Genomic DNA, 18,723 nt, shown 5'->3' on the forward strand with positions numbered 1-18,723 from the left:
AAATGTCTCTCTCTCTCTCTCGCTCTCGCTCTCTCTCTCTCTCGCTCTCTCTCTCTTTCTCTCTGTACTTACCTAATAGATAAACAAAGTCATTGCATAGTATTGTTTTGTACATTTTTTTTCTCTATTTTTGTGTACAAGTACAGTCAAGTGTAAAAATAGGAACTTATTCAAAGTTTAAAAAATAAGTAACCACAGACTCTTATTCTGACGCAATAAGGCCATAGTAACATATATTTTTGAGTGGTTCGAATAGATAGGTACTTATTAAGTATTGCATTTGACTGTACGATAAAGGGTTTGCATACATACGTGTACAGCCAAGGGCAAAGATATCGACACGGCCAAAGTTGCAAGAATATGTATACACGACTTTATGCACTTAACATTAAGGCCGTGTATACATATTTTTGCAACTTTGGCCGTGTCGATATCTTTGCCCTTGACTGTACATTGAAAATAAAATTAAAACTTGTCATAACAATTCTAAAAGATAGTTAAGTAGGTAATCTATTGCAAAATCACTTCTTTTATGTCGCAAATATTACGTGGCAAAGTTTCCACAACATTGAAAGCGTAGTAAAACAGACTAAATTATAAAGTCAATAAAAACTCGTGCATAAACCGGAAACGTCGCCGGCGACCGTCTTCGCTAACAAACGGACAGGTTTTATCTGACTGCCGTGGATAGACGTTAGCACAATAGCGGAGATAAGAGTTGACACTGAAGGGTTGTCGCGCGGTGTGCAGTCAACTTTGCCTAATTCGACAGCTGCGAATTACTTTTTTTTTCTGTTTCGTGGTATTTCGTGATTTAAAATGATTGATTCAGGCGTTAGTACTTTGCAGAGGTCCACAATCAATAAATGAATAAATGTTCGAACAAAATTATACCAATTTATAGAATAGAATGTAAAATCTTTATTTTTATGAAGTCGATCGATGTAATAAAAGAGAGTTTGTATGATATGAATCTACTTTGCTTAAATTGATTGTACCTGCCAACGGTAAACGAACAGGGTCCTAACAACCTAAAACGTTAAATTTGTGCAGGAAATTCACCTTATAAATATTAAATTGTTTACATTGCGGCCCGATGACAGGATTGAGGCTATTCCAATTTACAAATTCAACTGCCGGTGTAAGGTATAATTAAATTTATGTGAAGATAATTGTTGGAATTAACAATTTTCGTAAAATGCTTTAACAGGCCGCTTGGCCTTTTCAACTTGTCAAGTGTCCATCAAAGTGGAAACTGACTTGATGTTCTGAGTAATGTACCTACTGCTGATATTAGCTTAAATTATTATGGATCATATCTTTTAAAAATGTAGTGGAATTTTATTGGAATGAATTAACGAAACGTTGTTTTACAAGTACATGTGGAGGTCTTGGATATTTAGTGACGTATTTAATCGAATATTGATCTATCTAATATATTTTAACTGTCGGTATGCCTACGCCTCGGGGTCCCGGCCTGCGCCCCACATCGGTGTCCCTGCGGAAACGACGTGGACCGGCTTGGGCATCACGGTCTTTCCTGCCAGAGAAGTGCGGGTCGTTTCTCAAGACATGCTGCCCTTAATGATATTATCCGTCGGTTCTTGCTACGGTCAATATGCCGGCTATTTTAGAGCCGACAGGCATATCTAGAAATGACGGCAAGAGACCGGACGGAATGTCTCTGATTCCGTGGAGTATGGGACGTGTGCTAGTGTGGGATGCAACTTGTGTTGACACACTGGCCCCGTCTCATCTCCACCGAACATTAATAAGGGCAGCAGCAGCAGCAGAAATGGCAGAAACTGCCAAAGCAGGAAAATACAGTGGTCTCGGTGCCGAATATGATTTCGTACCTTTCGGCGTCGAGCCCTTGGTCCGTGGAGCCCTGGCGCTCTGAGTCTCTTCAAAGATCTATCAAAGAGATTCAGATATACTACAGGAGACCGAGCTGGCAGTTTCCTCGCTCAACGCATCAGTCTTGCGATCCAGCGGGAAAATGCTGCCAGCATCTTTGGTACCATGCCGCAGGGTCCATTTTTAGATTTATTATAGTTTTAGTTTATTTAATTTTATTGTACCTAATATACCTTTTTTATAGTTGGACCTGTATTGTTTTAGAAATTGTATATTTATTTATAATGTCGGAGATCTCGAAATGACTGTAACGATTTAATCTAGTTTTGTCATGGTGTTTATCTCTGAGAAAACGCGTATTTTAGAGTTTTAGCCAGAGCAAAGCTACACCCACTTACTTAAATAAATAAAGTAGTCAATGTTCAGTTCATAGAGCCTGCTAAAGACTGTTGAAACTCCATTCAGCCTGCGCCTTAAAAACCGGATTTGTAAACTATATAACATATTTTTTTTAACGCGCTGTCGCGTTTTTTAAGCAGGCGCCTTAAAAAACGCGACAGCGCGTTAAAAAAAATAAGTTATATAGTTTACAAATTCATGCATTTTTATATAGTTGATAGTGTGTAGTAGGTATGTAATATTTTGTGCTGGCTGAAAATCAGCGCTGGGGCGTTTTTAACGTCTCAGCAACATACTACCGCAATGACACATACGATCTTTCTATCTTTACTAATGTACTTAATAGTATTATTGTGTCTTGTGTAGTGTTGTCTATTGCTGCATTATAAATAAATCTATTTCTTTCTTTCTTGATTAAACATTGATTACCATGTTATAAATTGATGAGACATTGAAACTCACCTATGTATCCTCCAAACAGCGAATACCTCCAATCGTTAGTCAGTATACCCCAAGACATCGCGGCGATTATGACCTGCGAGAAGGCGGTGAAGGATGACTGGCTCAGCATCACTCGGTCTCTGATTCCTTTGTGGCAGAACTCGGATGTATACGTGACTGTGGGGCTGAAGGAGGTTGCGAAACTGAAACAATATTAGACATAGATATAAATTTATACGAAACTTAATACTTTAACTTTTTTTTTTATTAAGTAGTTGTTATCAGTAACCTATTTACATTACTGACTGTGAGCTGTAAAACTCGTGAGTCTATCTTTTACGTTTTTAATCCCCAAAGGTCTGCAATTACGAAAAAACCGACCAATTTCGGGTGCGAGGGTTTTGTACAAATTCGTAGGCAGGTATCTCTACCTATGAATATTCAGTGTTAGCAGAGTTACGCTCACCTTGCAATTTCTATAGAAACACCTTTTTTGGGTTCCGTAGTCATAGCCCTTATAGTTTCGCCATGTCTGTCCGTTTTTCTGGCTGTCCGCGGGTAAGCTTAGAGACCGTTAGTACTAGAAAGCTGTAATTGGGCATGAATATACACACCAGTCACGCGGACAAAGTGATACAATAAAAAAAAGTAAAAAAAAAATTAGGGTACCTCCCATAGACGTAAAGTGGGAGTGTTATTTTTTCTCGACTAACCCTGTAGTGTGGGGTATTATATACTAAGACACTTTTTCTATTCAGTGATCTGTTTGTGAAATATTCAACTTAAAAGTTCAAATTCTCCAGCCACAATGTTAGGTATGTATGCACATTTTTTTTTAAATAAACTTTTTTTTATTTTGAAATTTTCTAAATAAGGAAATTTTCTAAAAATTGAAAAAATTCAGAATGGTAGTAAATATTATATCAAATTTACAAGGAAAATAGAGGCAGTTTCCGTAACCAATATGAAATCCTTGGAAAAAATATTTCGTAATGGCTACGGAACTCTATCCTGGGCGTGTCCGACACGCTCTTGGCCGGTTTTTAAATACCATAGAGTCGCCAACAGCCAGACTTGTTTCACTACAAAATTATTTCACTATTATAATCTACTCTAGATAAAGTTAATCCTATCAAAACATTAAATTTGTCATAAATATGAAGCAGTGATTTTTTAATAAAATCGGAACAAATAACGAGCTAAAATAAAAATTAATCACCACAGTGTACCGAGAAAAAATACAAAGACAATCGCACGCGGCATTTAGTGTGTGAATTGTTCGATATAATTCCCACGTACCTGGATCCTGTAACACAGGGACTCCTAGCTCAGGATCCAGAGCCGTAGACTCTTGTTTATAAGTTTTTTATGCAATAAATTATTTTCATTTTCATTTTCATTTTTTCACGTGGGAAAAATATCACACTATATTCTAATGACTCCTTGTACCCATAAATCAAATACAAAGACAATCGCACGCGGCATTTAGTGTGTGAATTGTTCGATATAATTCCCACGTACCTGGATCCTGTAACACTGGGACTCCTAGCTCAGGATCCAGAGCCGTAGACTCTTGTTTATAAGTTTTTTATGCAATAAATTATTTTCATTTTCATTTTCATTTTTTGACGTGGGAAAAATATCACACTATATTCTTATGACTCCTTGTACCCATAAATCAGTGGAACACGAATTATATCTTCCGGTGTTTAGGTAAATTGCCGGGTTGATATCATGAAACTTGACGAATGTTGTTTGGAAAAGTTTCTACGTATAACAGCAGTTCAGCAATAGATTACGTTTCCTTTGTAATGACAGTAACTTGTAACTATTTAAAACTTTGTTTAAAATACGCCATGTTTTTTATTAATGTACCTACTGTATTACAGAACAGCTACGGAATATACGCCTTTAACTTTTTATTTTCAGATCTAATGTTGCAAGTTTGTAAATCTCTTCTGCTCTATTTTCATGGGCTAAAACTAGTAGAAAATAATCCAATTAAAAAATATAATATTTACTCCCTTTTAATCAATAATAATTAATTGGTGTCAAGTGCCCTATGAGATTTATTTATTTTTGAGATCTTAGCTCAAACGATGCTTCATTGTGGACTAAAATGATAAAATAAACATCTTTCTTTTTAAAGCAGATGTTTGTATGCACCTCGTACTTTCAGTGTCATTTCTCTTACTCTCGTATTATTTGTCATATAAATACCTGGTATACACTCTGAGGAAGTTATAATGGTTATTATTTCAGAAACTAAACTCTTTGAAAAATTTAATGGCACGCAAAGCTTCAGATTTTGAACACGGAGTAACGCTTTTGTATTTTTTTCCGTTTACAGCTCTGTGATAGAAGTTAAATATAGGAACGTTGGTAATATTAAATGATATTGTAACGGATAACTCACGTCTTAAACCGAGTTTAGCTCGACAGGAGCACGCGACCCGGCGGCTGCCGCAACACGTGTGTAACTCGGTTTAACACGTGAGTTATCCGTTACAATATCATTTAATATGAGTGAGTCTCACGGTAGTTTCATGTTCAAAACGTAGGTAATGCTCGTCCACTCATAGGATCTGTAAAATAATTTGGCTAAGTTCTTAAGATGTTGAAGACTGTAATACTAACTGTTTTTAATTTTGTTTCAGGTAAATAAATGAAAACAAGTAATCGTCAGCTTAGTTCACACCGGAAGTTATTCAAAAGCAGATAAAAATACTGTAAACAGTCACATCATGTACCTGACATAGGTACAGCCTGTCCCAATACAACAGATTTTTCTTACAGATTCCCATTTCTACAGATTCTCAACTCAATTTACCTTAAAGATGGTGTCAATTAAGTACGAGTGACGCTTCGCTTGTACAGTCGAGTTCTTATACTTCTGAGCAAATATTTGATCAAAAATAATATGTGAGCTTAACTTTATTGTTAACGGCGTAGAAGCGTGATCAGATATTTTTGATCACATTTTTGCTCAAAAGTTTACGAACTCGACTGTAGGAGGAGAGGGTAGGAAGAACCGTGACCCTGCAGCGCGCGAGCCGAAAGAGTGAATTGAGCGAGCTACGACCGTAGTAGCCGGAAAAACTCCTGAACATTTTTTTTTGTGAAATTGCGACTTTGTTGACATGGAAATCTGTAAAATTGGTAATCTGTAGAAGCCGGACTATGTAGAAATAGGAACCTGTAGAAATAAAAATTTACTTATTCAATTATGAACAAACTGTAGTAGAAACAATAAATCATCAGCAAAGATATAAGAAAAACCCAGGGCTTTGTTCGTGATTTCACTAAGTTTCCACGAGTATTTAGAAACTTAATATGACAACTTATGATGACAATAAATATAACACGTGCTAAATTTCATATTTTGATTAAATTCTGATCCAGTGGAAATATCGGGATAGAAAGTAAACTGTGTCATTTTAAAGATCCAGCTAACTATTTACAAAATTTCATCCAAATCTTCTGTTTTGGGATGAAAACATGGTGTTAGAAAAATCGATTCGCCCCACATTCCTACGCCAGCACTCATCCTGTATACACCGGCGCACGCATGCTAATACGATTAAGATGTGTAATCTGTGCCCAGAGGCTTTGTTGTCAAAGTGTGGATGCTATAGAATCTATCTACTTACTTAAAGGCGATTATAAGGGATTGTATTTATGTGTTGGATGACTGAATTATTTATTTGTCTATATACTACTTAACTAGTTGGCGTGTGATAGCCCAGTAACGCATACGGACCGGCGATTTTGCGTGACTTTTACGATTTCTCCATTCACTGCGTAATTGGAACGCTCACTGTACTGTGGTTACCAGCAGAATACGCAATGAACAGAGGAAACGCTCGGCACGCTGCCGATCTTACAAATTCGTGGCTGTTCCATAGTACACGGCATGCTTGAGTTTTTGTTATAAATTGGTTATATTAAGAATTAAAAGCAAGTGTTTGATGAAAGCCGTGGTGGTCCAGTGATTTGACCTATGGCCTCTCAAGCTGAGGATCGTGGGTTATGTTCGGGTTTGCATCTCTGATTATTTCGAAACTGTTTTTCTGAGTTGTGCGCAGTTGTTTATGGGGGAGACCTATGTCCAACGGTGGACACCCCTACTGTTGATTATGATGATGATGTACAATACATTACTACCCTAACCCTAACCCTTAGATGTCAATGGTCTTAAAATTAAAAAAAAAAACTTCCTTCTTATACATTTCTGTATGTACCTAAATTAAAAAAATATCCTAGCATTTCCCGGAAAAATACCGTCAAGCACTCGGCCAAAAAGCAATTCAACGATGCGTGTGAAGGATCCTGCGCGGAAACCCTCTCAGAACCTCCGACAATGTCCTGGCACTATATTACGAATATTATTTTTATTACAATCGATGCCTTTCCCACGAATATTAAAAATGCGAAAGTATGTAAGTCATACAGACACACATAGCTTTCAAACTTATAACACCCCTTTTTCCGTCAGGAGTTAAAAACTAAACTTAAATCCCGATTTACTCGTACAACCTACGTATTTAACTCTACATAGTATCGAAGAAATCGAATTCCAAAGTATTAAATATTTTATGGACTTAACTAAGAGTTATCCCATTACAGGAAAGATTATGCAAATGTGCGAAGTTTCGGAGGATATCGGGGTCAAGGAGATACCGTGATTTGTTCCTAATCCACTTTGAACTTGACTTAAATGAAAATCTACTGAGCCAAATATGAATTTCCAGGGCGTTCAATATTTTTACATTAATTGGAGCAAATACCTAAATAGCAAGATTTTGTAAAGCTTTAATTATTTTGTGAGAGGCAATTATACTTTTTTAATGAAGCAATAATGCAAAGGATACCTAATCAAAACATACAGTCAGTAAAGGATGTTGATTGTTTTTAACCGACTTCAAAAAAGGAGGAGGTTATCAATTCGGTTGTATTTTTTTATGTTTTATTACCTCAGAACTCCGTCATTTATGAACCGATTTGTTTTTTTTGCGTCCGTCTAGGAATGTCTTCAATTAAGTCCCATAAGCACCAAATCAGGATCTGATGATTGGATCTTAAGGAAATCGAGGGAACTCTTCAAACGCTGTAGGAATACCTATAGTAAATTCGATATATTTAGTAGTAACTCGTGCATTTGCTCTTGCAAATCATCATTAAATTTGGTGAATTGGATTACTTCCACAAAAAAAAATATAACAAAAAATTTAACCGACTACAAAAAACCATGGAAATAATTTTCTACCAGTCTGAATGAATGAATGGAAAAGTATTTATTTGACATTATTTTTACATAGTTTTTTTTTTGCACATGGCCCTGCAAAACTGTTTAACACAGTTTGTCTGCAGGATAGTCTCTATAAAATATAAAATAATGTAGTTGTTACAACTATGTCTTATGGAAGAGTTTTTACTAAATAGTTTTTAAGGATCTTTTTAAATTTATTTTTATCAGTTTCTAGGCGGATGTTATCAGGTAAGCTGTTAAACACGGTAGTCTTGTTTGTTTAATGTTCTATGGCCGAAGTAGTTGGTCACTCGGGGCACTTCATATTTACCTGAGGACACCGACCTAGTATTATGACTATGGTTGATCAATACTAAACTACGCTCCAGATTGCTATGATTATTTATGGCTACTAGGTATTTATGTTTTAGTCGAACAGGAAGTATTTTAAGGATTTTAAATAATTTGTAATAATCGCCATTACAGCTCTGCTTAGTTTTATTGTATACAAGTAATTTTAAAAATCGTAATTGCAATGCCTCTAGTCTAGTTTATCGATGTAGTCGGTCGGTGCCTCGGCACGAGCCAGCAGGAGTGGACCTATAGTCATCTACCTCACCTACGTACTATGTGTTGGACTTCAATCACTCGTGAGGCACCGACCGACTTCAGACTGGTAAAAAATTATTTTCATGGTTTTTGTAGTCATTTCTGTCTGTCTGTCCTTCCGTTCGCGGCTTTGCTCAGGGACTATCAATGCTAAAAAGCTGTAATTTTGCACGGATATATGTATATGTAAATATTTTTTTTTAGGATACATGGGGGGTGATTTTTTTTCTTATCCAACCCCATAGTGTCGGGTATCGTTGGATAGGTATTTTAAAACCGTAAGAGGTTTGGTAAGACGATTTTTCGATTCATTGAATTTTATTTCAAAATATTCAATTTTAAAGTGCAAATTTTTATTAAAATCGAGCGTCTAAAAATCTAAACCGGTGGGTGGAAAATTAAAAAAAAAATCAGGATGGTAGTAAGTATATCAAACTTTCAAGAAAAACTATAACGGCTAAGTTTACTTGAAAATTATTACAAGTTTTACTCTCAAATAGCAGCCTAAAGTATAAAATTAATATACCTAAACTTGGAATATTCCGTACAAAATACGAAATCCTTAGAAAAATATTACTTTATTTTACGTAATAGCTACGGAACCCTATTACGGGCGTGCCCGACACGCTCTTGTCCGGTTTTTTGATTATGATGATTATGTCAGTCATTCAGCCAGTCACGTCAGTCTTTTATAGGTCTAGATTTCGTAGTGAACGAGCACTAAGCAGGAAAAGACTACGGTGTTCCAGAATCCAAATGGAGCGAGGGATCTGCAGTCCACAGCAATTATAATAAACCTGCAGGCCAAACGTGCAACAGGTTCTTAATTAAGACCGTTCTCAAACAATTCAAATATTTACATTTGGAATTAATTAAAAACGTTTTCAATTGCTTGTTGTACAATAAATATACTTTCAAATCGTTTGAGCATTCGTAATTAAGGAAGATAATGTAGTATAAACGTTAGCATTCAAATTGTTATAAAACATTACTTAATTCTCTTTTTGCTCAAATAAAAATCGTAACGGATCTTCTTTAGAAAACCGTACTACGAAATGAAAAAACGGAACCCTAATACGGACTTTATTGTCCGTCTGTCATTAATCTTTTTCTGAAATTTATCAAACTTCAAAGTCATCGCAGTCAAAAGAGTCCTTAAATAGTTATATGTGTCACATGGGAGCAAAATGGTGTATTTACGGCGAGGGCGGTACATTGAATCCAGAATGTAGCGAAGGATTCTACAATAGAAACCTGAGCGTAGTGAGGGATTCTAGTGCTAACACCCAAGATGAAAATATTTTTTCTCCTGAGTGGCTCATACAACTTTTCACACCGAGCATTAACATAATTAAAGAGCAACCAGCATAGAAATTGGCGTGGTTTTACAATTATCAACTTCAAAAAATTGCTTTTGCAATAAAACACTTAGAAAAGCCTTGCACAGAAAAGTTCCACTTTGCTCCCTCTCATCAGGATATCCTATCTATCCTACCTATCCTAGCATGGAGAGCGATACGTATCTATTGTTTACGCTAACTACAGTTATAGTAACATACATAACGTAACAGTAAAGCCGCATATCGTTCTCATGGTCGTTAAGTTCGTGTTTATGCTGAATCTAGGAGACATTAAATGACTTTTTATGCTTTTGTGCATAAAGTTAAATCTTCGTCAAAGGCCAAGGCAATCAGGTGTCAACAGCCACAAACAAAAAGTTTTTACCTAGTAAGTGAACAACTGTTTCCACTGTTGTTATTTCATCTCCTCGCAATCGAAGTGAAAAACAGTGTAAAACTCGAGCTCTAAACCCATTTTCCCCTCGACGTGTCTATCCACGGCTATATGAACGGCTTAGGTTGAATAGCTCGTTTCAAGCTCTTGTTGTACAATCTACTATTTATTCTAATGTGTTAGACTATAAGGCTTTTAATAATAATAATAATAAAAATTATTTATTCAGATAACTAGGATCCATCAGTTGTTAGTATTACTTATAAATTTACACTTTTGTGTACATACTATATGCAGCAAATAGTGTTTTACTAAGAAACTCACAATATGCCTTCAAAGAATTTGGCGGTCAGGAGAACTTCGTAACTCTGGCTGCTCCCTGCAAGTAGCGTGAAGAGGAATATGCCTCCATACCCATAGACTAGGAACAGCCGACGACCAAATGTATCGGTGAGGAAACCAGCTATGAGGGAAGACAGCATCATCCCTGAAACAAGAGATATCAATTTGTGTTTTTTCTGTGTATCGTTTTTTTTTAATCGACTTGATGGCAAACGAGCAAGTGGGTCTCCTGATGGTAAGAGATTACCACCGCCCATAGACACCTGCAACGCCAGGGGGATTGCAGATGCGTTGCCAACCTAGAGGCCTAAGATGGGATACCTCAAGTGCCAGTAATTTCACCGGCTGTCTTACTCTCCACGCCGAAACACACAACAGTGCATGCACTGCTATTCCATGGCAGGATTAGCAAAAAATATAAAAATATGTGTAAATAAATCTCTCTTTCTCTCTCTCTCTCTCTCTCTCTCTCTCTATGGCTTATGCAAGTAGGCTGCATAGGGCTCTCTTTTGCGGGATATAGACAGCGATTGTCTTAACTTAAGTCGAGGAAACTGAATCTTACCAGGGGGGAACCTTTTCGTAATCTATTTCGCTATGATTTCTTCGCTATACTTAGGTATATGGTTTATGTCAACATGGCATTAGTGCCACTAAGCTTCCATCTTGATACATGATTGAGTTTCCTCGACCTAGCTCTAGAATAGAGGAAGACAGAGCTCAACACAACATTAAAGATAAGCCTGCACTGCGAAATTTCCAACACGAAGCCCCACGTACTCGTACATGCCACAAAATACCATGCAAACTCTCAGTTTATGATTCTTCTGCCTCTTTATCGCACTTTTACCACCATTATACTAATACTTATCATCATCCCAGCCTATATACGTCCCACTGCTGGCACATACCTCCTCTCAGATTGTGAGGACTTGGGCCGTATTGGAAACTCCACACACATTATTGAATTGCTTCGCAGGTTTTTGCAGGTTTCCTCCGATGTTTTTCTTCACCGCAAAGCTCGAGGTAAATTTAAATTTTTCGAAAAACAAAAGTGCGAGTCGGGGTTTGAACCCCTGATCCTCTGCTTGAGAGGCCTTAGGTCAAACCATTAGGCTACTACGGCTTTACTATTGCTTTACGCTCGAACAAACTGAATCGTGACCTACTGTGGAACCTTCTCGTAGCAAAAAGTCATAGTGACATCGCATTGGTTGATAAGGACTTTATTATGACGCTTACTGTGAGAACGTTCTACGGTAGGTCAGAAATCAAATGGTTCGACTGTACATCTTATTCAACGAAAAATTATTAAATAATTTTTGCAAACGTCCTAATTAATTAAATTTATTATTATTGAAGACTTGAAGATCTTAAGAGAACGTATAAACCGAGTACTTACTGCCTTTTCGCAACGTAACGTTTGGCAACCTGTTTCATTTTGCAACTTTTCATTTCGCAAACTCTAAAACTGTAAATATTTCAGGATTTATTTCAGGGCCATCGTGTAGTACCCTTTAGGTTAGGTTAGGTGAGGTTAGTTTTATTAAAATTCTGAAATATTTACAGCATCAGAAATATTAAACAGCAGGGAAATGAAAAGTTGTGAAATGAAACAGGTTGCCAAACGTTATTCGCCGAAACATAAGTAGGTAAACCCGTATAAACACTGTTAAAAGATTTGGCGGCTGTACCCTACGGAACCCTAAAAACGACGCGTAGAGACTCAGGCCTTACCTATTATATACTACGAAGTGCAAAATTCGAGCTTCGTATCTTGCCGTCCTGCTGACACTTATATTATTTAATACGAAAGTGAGAGGGACAGTACGATACGAACTTCGATTTTCGAATTTCATAGTAACCCCCCAGTAGAACATGGTCCGCTTCAATCAATCACAGCTGGTAAAGGCCACATAAAATCCAGTTATAAAAGTCCGTTTATTCATTCTCAAAACGAATCCGTCATTATCGCTTTGTCCTGTTCAATATATTGAATAGGACGATGTATCGTATGTTGATACCCTCACAAAGTATAAACCGGCTAAATGCGAACCAAAATCACGCACCAAGTGTTCTATACAAAGTAACTGTATTGATAATCATAATTATTACCTTATGTAAAAAGATTTATAAATTCAGAAAAGCGTCGTTAAGTGTATACATATTAAATATCTAGAATAATATCTTTAATTTGTCCTTTTTGTTAATTGACATCGTAATTTTATTGTAAGTTGACAATTAAAGATAATAGTAACCATAATGAACAGTAAAAACATTTTTTTAGAGGTGAAAACGAGCAATGTGGTGACCCACAGGTGACCCTGATGGGAAGCAATCACCATGGACAGATGGATAGGAATAAAAGTCAGAATAAAACGCTAAGTATAAACAGAATCGTACGCATTGTGGGACTATTTTATATTGGTTGGTGAGACATCTCAATTTGTAATTATATTTTATTTTTATTATTTGTTGTTGTAACAATCATAGAAATACATTATAATATGGTAAATTTCAACTGTCTATCATTACGGTTGTTGAGATACACCTCTGTGACTGTCAGCCAGACAGACTTATAGTGTAGCATCATTAATAGGGTTCAAATTGCTACAGCCGTGGTGGCCGAGTGGTTTGACCTGTGGCCTCTCAAGCAGAGATGATCGTGGATTCAAGCCCGCTCGCACCTCTGTGTTTTTCGGAATTCATGTGCGAAATTACATTTAAAATTACCACGTGCTTTACCGTGAAGGAAAACATCGATCGTGAGGAAACCTGCACAACCTGCGAAGCAATTCAATGGTGTGTGTGAAGTTCCCAATCTGCACTGGGTCCGCGTGGGTACTACGGCCCAAGCCCTCTCATTCCGAGAGAAGGCCTGTGCCCAGCAGTAGGACGTATATATAGGCTGGGATAGCCATGGAACGTAATCTTATATTATAAAGCCAAACGCAAGCAAGCAAAGCAAGCGCAGCGTAGGACGTCCAAAAACGAGATGGACGGAAGACCTGGTTAAAGCAGCGTTCACAGTGGATACAGGCCGCATCCAACCGAAGCAATGAGGGCTATCGCGTATGAATTCGCCACTAGAGGTGCTAGTGTAGCGTGAGGTCTCCGAAATGTCAAATCTCATAGTTTTTGGGTGAGCTACGCGGGTTTATTTATAATTAGAATAATTTTGTGAATATTTTGTAACATGTGAAATTAATTATGGCAAATATGCGTTCCGGGGCAATGAATGTCTGTGTTATGAGACAGTTTTGTCTTTCGGAAACCTTTGGCGCCCCTTTTTTCCGAACAAAACGGGGACTATGCAACACTGTGGCATGCTCGTTATTTTTATGGTACGGTTTTAAGGTGTATTAAATATGATTTTAATCTAAAATTTGTTTTCACGCCCGTAATAACAGACTTTGAAAGCCATACTTAAAAACCTCACGCAACAGTGCGCCATCTAGTGAGACAAAAAACGATAGCCCTCATTGAAGGATTATGGTGGGGGCTTATTATCCAACAGCGGGCGTCCGACGGCTGATATTATGATAATGATGATAACGCCAAAAATTCATACGCATTGCATTTAAATGCAAAAAGCCATTCATAAACCTTCGAAATACGAGTAGTAAAATAAACCGAGTTTATATTTATGTCAACATTGTTTCGGCCTAATTCGTAGCCCTCCTCATATAAATAAATATAAATATCATGGGACACTTGACACCAATTGACCTAGTCCCAAACTAAGCAAAGCTTGTACTACGGACACTAGGCAACGGATAAACATACTTATATAGATAAATACATACTTAAATACATATTAAACATCCAAGACCCGAGAACAAACATTCGTATTATTCATACAAATATCTGCCCCGGCCGGGATTCGAACCCGGGACCTTAAGCTTCGTAGTCAGGTTCTCTAACCACGGTCGTCAAGTACATGCCGCGGCAGTTGCCGTAGCGTGTGTCACGAATCAGCCCGAACGATGTCAAGCTTAACTCCATTAAAGACGTGAGTTATTCGGTTTATTTCACTGTCAGTCAGTATTAGGGGCCATATCACACCTAGCGATTTGCGGGTGAGCTGAAAAAAAAAACAGCATAATTATTGTAGACTCTCGAACAATAATAAAAATGTGTCTTCGGCGCTATACGCAGTTTACTCGCTTCGGCGCGCTTGCAGCGACATCGTTAATGAGAGCTATCGTTTTTTCACTCACTAGATGGCGCACTGTTGCGTGAGGTTTTTAAGTATGGCTTTCAAAGTCTGTTATTACGGGCGTGAAAACAATGTTTAGATTAAAATCATATTTAACACACCTTAAAACCGTACCATAAAAATATCGAACATGCCACAGTGTTGCATAGTCCCCGTTTTGTTTGGAAAAAGGGGAGAACAAAGGTTTCCGAAAGACAAAACTGTCTCAAAGCACAGACATTCATTGCCCCGGAACGCATATTTGCCATTATTAATTTCAGATATTGCAAAATATTCACAAAATTATTCTAATTTTAAATAAACCCGCGTAGCTCACCCAAAAACTATGAGATTTGACATTTCGGAGACCTCACGCTACACTAGCGCCTCTAGTGGCGAATTCATACGCGATAGTCCTCATTGCGCGCTCGCGGCGAAATCGTTACGCGTCTTCGTAATCAATCACCTCTCTTTCAACTCGCCCGCAAATCGCTAATGTGATAAGGCCCTTACGGTTCATCGTACGAAAGTTCACCGGTGACCTTTACGCATTGGGCTTTTATGTACGTATGCTTGTTATCGATATCAAGAGCAATTGACATTGATATGACTTTTATAGAGTACTTCTCAGCGACCGCTGCTTGACTTTCTGAAGTTTTTTACGACCAACATAAAGAGGTTCGTTTATGTTTTACGTAAGCTTTGTTACACATATTTTCTGCATATAATTATTTCGGTTTTTCTACTTTTAAAATTGAATTGTCAAACTCTCGATAGTTTTGTAATAATCTCATGCCAGAAACAAAAAATGTTTTTGTAATATAACACCTATTATTGATTGGCCTTGACACTTCAAGTTATTCTCTGAGGGGGCATTGTGAAATTCGGAATTCGGTGCAAGTTTCGTATCATCCCTCTTAGTCTCTTATTAAATGCAGGGATAAGTCCGCCTTTGTACTTAACACAACTTTTATTTATGTAACCTTTTTGTTTTTCCTTTTTGTACAATAAAGAGTATAAACAAACAAACAAACAAACAAATGCTATAAACGTGTACGGGACGGCACGATAATGAAGATCAAATTTCGGACTTTAATTTTTCGTATTTTTTCCAACATCCACCTGGTCGGTTTTTGGTCTGTGCCTGAAAACTCTGCTTTGTGGACGTACGAGTAAAACCTGTGTGTGTGTGTGCTACTGCCACGTTCTGAGGATGTTCTTCGATTGTTTTTTGAGAATAACATGACATAAGTATTTACTTAAAAACCGGCCAAGAGCGTGTCGTACACGCCCAAAATAGGGTTCCGTAGTCATTACAAAAAAAATAAGTAATATTTTTCTAAGGATTTCGTATTTTATACAGAATCTTCCAAGTTTAGGTATATTTTATACCTTAGGCTGCTATTTACTCTTAAACTACTAATAATTCTCAAGCAAACTTAGCCGGTATAGTTTTTCTTGCAAGTTTGATATACTTATTACCATCCTGAGTTTTTTCAAATTTTTCAACCCACCGGTTTTAGATTTTACATCACTGAATCGAAAAGTCGTTATAGCAACCCCCTAATGGTTTTAAAAGACCTATCCAACGATACCCCAAAGTATAAGATTGGATGAGAAAAAAAAATCACCCCCGCTTTACGTCTATGGGAGGTACTCTAGGAAAAAATATTTTTTACTTTTATTGTACCATTTTGTCGGCATAGTTTACATATATATTCGTTGCAAAATTACAGCTTTCTAGCATTGATAGTCTCTGAGCAAAGCCGCGGACGGACAGACAGACATGGCGAAACTATAAGGGTTCCGTTTTTGCCATTTTGACTACGGAACCATAAAAACCATCGGGATCTTAAGATAACTTACCAATATAGGGCATTGCGTTCAACATCCCTTTCTCCAATAAATCCATGCGCAGGTCGCATTCCGCATTAGGCAGGAGGTAAGCCGTCGAGTTGCTGACCAAGACACTGGCCACTAAGCCTACTAAGGCTGTGGCTAGCATCTGGATGTGGAACCGGCCGAAGGTACATGCTTTGAGGGCATCGTCGATCTCCTGCATAGGAGATGGAGCCTTTGCCTCAATGCGATCCTTGCCTGTCAAACAAACAAGTAAATTTTCTAAGAACATATTACAATTATAAACAAATTGTTTTTGCCCGCGGCTTCGTCCGCGTGGAATTCGGTTATTGCGCGCTGTTCCCTCTGCAACTGTGCATTTTCCGGGATAAAAAGTAGCCTATGTCACTCTCTGGCTCATAACCTATCTCTATGCTAAAAATCACGTCGATCCGTCGCTCCATTTCGACGTGAAAGACTGACAAACATACAAACTCACACTTTCGCATTTTTAATATTAAGTATGGATCACTGGAGGACTTACTTAAACATACGTACTTCAACTTTTTCTACATCTATATAGATCTCGAAAGTCCAGAATTAAATAAACGTTTTAGGCCATGAATACTTTTCATCAATGGAAAGTTGATACACTTGTGCCGTGCCCGTTTTTAGAATAGAATGGATCCATAGCTTTCCATGAGTACCCTAAAAGGCGACCAAAGCATCTGATGTGCGGGTGAGCAGTGGCTCTATTACCAACTACGAGGTCCGAAATTCAGTCATCACACTATTTTCCCAAAAAAAAAATCATCGTGCAGGTTATACAGATCCTCAACTAACAACTAAGACCTTTCTATCAAGATTATAGCGACTTAGTAAAGGCACAAGTAAAGGAAATACAACTAGGTAATATTTTAACACTAATAGTTCCAAACTCTTCTAATTAAGTACAAATTTACCTTTGTCTTTGTGTACCAGCTAAATCAATTATGCTTAAGCGATTTCCCTTGATTGCTTTCTAGTTTTACACGACGCCACTTAAATTCTCTGTTGGTGCTTAATGGGTGCTTGAGATAATTAAACTGTGATCCATTTTGCGGCAACCGTTCGAGTTAATTACGAATATTCTGAGAATAACGGCCTTTGTTACCTTTAGAAATTTGAGTTGTGTCAATGTCCTTAATACTAATGGGACACTAACAGATGAATATTGAAGCGACGTTAATATTAATAGAAAATTATAAAGTCAAGTTTAGACCTGCGAGATAAATCGTGCAATAATTAACACTGACGATTGAGACTGGTCTAAGCCTATTTTGGTAATAAATAATTATAATGTTAGTGTTTTTTTACGTTTTTGAAACTGTGTTGGATTTTTTTTTCAACGTGTGATAACCAGAAAGATAATCGCAAAGAAAGATCAGTGCAAGACCGGCAATTTGCTAATTTGGGACTATTTCATGACTTGTGCAAATTTTTTTTGCAAGACAGAAATAATATTGCTCGGGACTTAATCATGAACTGTTTTTTGGTAAAATTACTTCGATATGCAATATATCAATTTGTGTAAAAAATACAGACTGTATATGGAATTTATGTTTATGTCTGGACGTTTTGAATCAAAAGCATTTATGGTCAAATAAAAAAATCGTTTGACAAACAAAACGGACACAATTAAAATGACGTTGTCAGAACTTTTAAAATTACAGCGAAGTAGGTGAAGAATCTGAAGAACGTAGTTGGATATATAAAGCTCTCAATTCTCAGAACTTTCAGATAAGGCGTGCAAAAATAATGGAACGGAACACAACAAAACGGGTCTTAAATGAAAATTGCCGCTCCAACAACTGCAGACACTGGATTCATTGATAGAAGTGTTAATCAGACCACGTCAGCTGAAGCGCGATCTATTCTTTGCTTTGTTGCTTATTTTAATGAGGGAAAACGATTTCCTGCAAATAAAAGCCCCTAACGAACCCGCTATCGATGTTCCCAGCTATATATTATCAGCCAGAAAGAAGAACAGAGATATTTACGAAGCCACGCTCATTTT

General features: G+C 37.3%; 2 protein-coding genes and 1 long non-coding RNA gene across 4 annotated transcripts in view; 1 reads left to right on the forward strand and 2 right to left on the reverse strand.

Annotated features, from left to right (window-relative positions):
* The window catches only part of LOC141434776 (uncharacterized), a 249,464-nt gene that overhangs the window by 146,257 nt on the left and 84,484 nt on the right, over positions 1-18,723 (reverse strand). The window lies entirely within an intron of this gene.
* Positions 1-18,723, forward strand: part of LOC141434773 (zwei Ig domain protein zig-8-like) — a 450,603-nt gene that overhangs the window by 85,922 nt on the left and 345,958 nt on the right. The gene's annotated exons all lie outside the window — the stretch shown is intronic.
* Positions 1-18,723, reverse strand: part of LOC141434899 (uncharacterized) — a 147,080-nt gene that overhangs the window by 78,408 nt on the left and 49,949 nt on the right. Inside the window, exon 5 of the mRNA XM_074097388.1 lies at positions 2,719-2,900. Within this exon, the coding sequence (XP_073953489.1) occupies positions 2,719-2,900 (182 nt within the window). The remainder of the gene's footprint in view (positions 1-2,718; positions 2,901-18,723) is intronic.

The sequence above is a fragment of the Choristoneura fumiferana genome, chromosome 14, assembly GCF_025370935.1.
Source record: "Choristoneura fumiferana chromosome 14, NRCan_CFum_1, whole genome shotgun sequence".
NCBI classification, from domain to species: Eukaryota; Metazoa; Arthropoda; class Insecta; order Lepidoptera; family Tortricidae; genus Choristoneura; species Choristoneura fumiferana.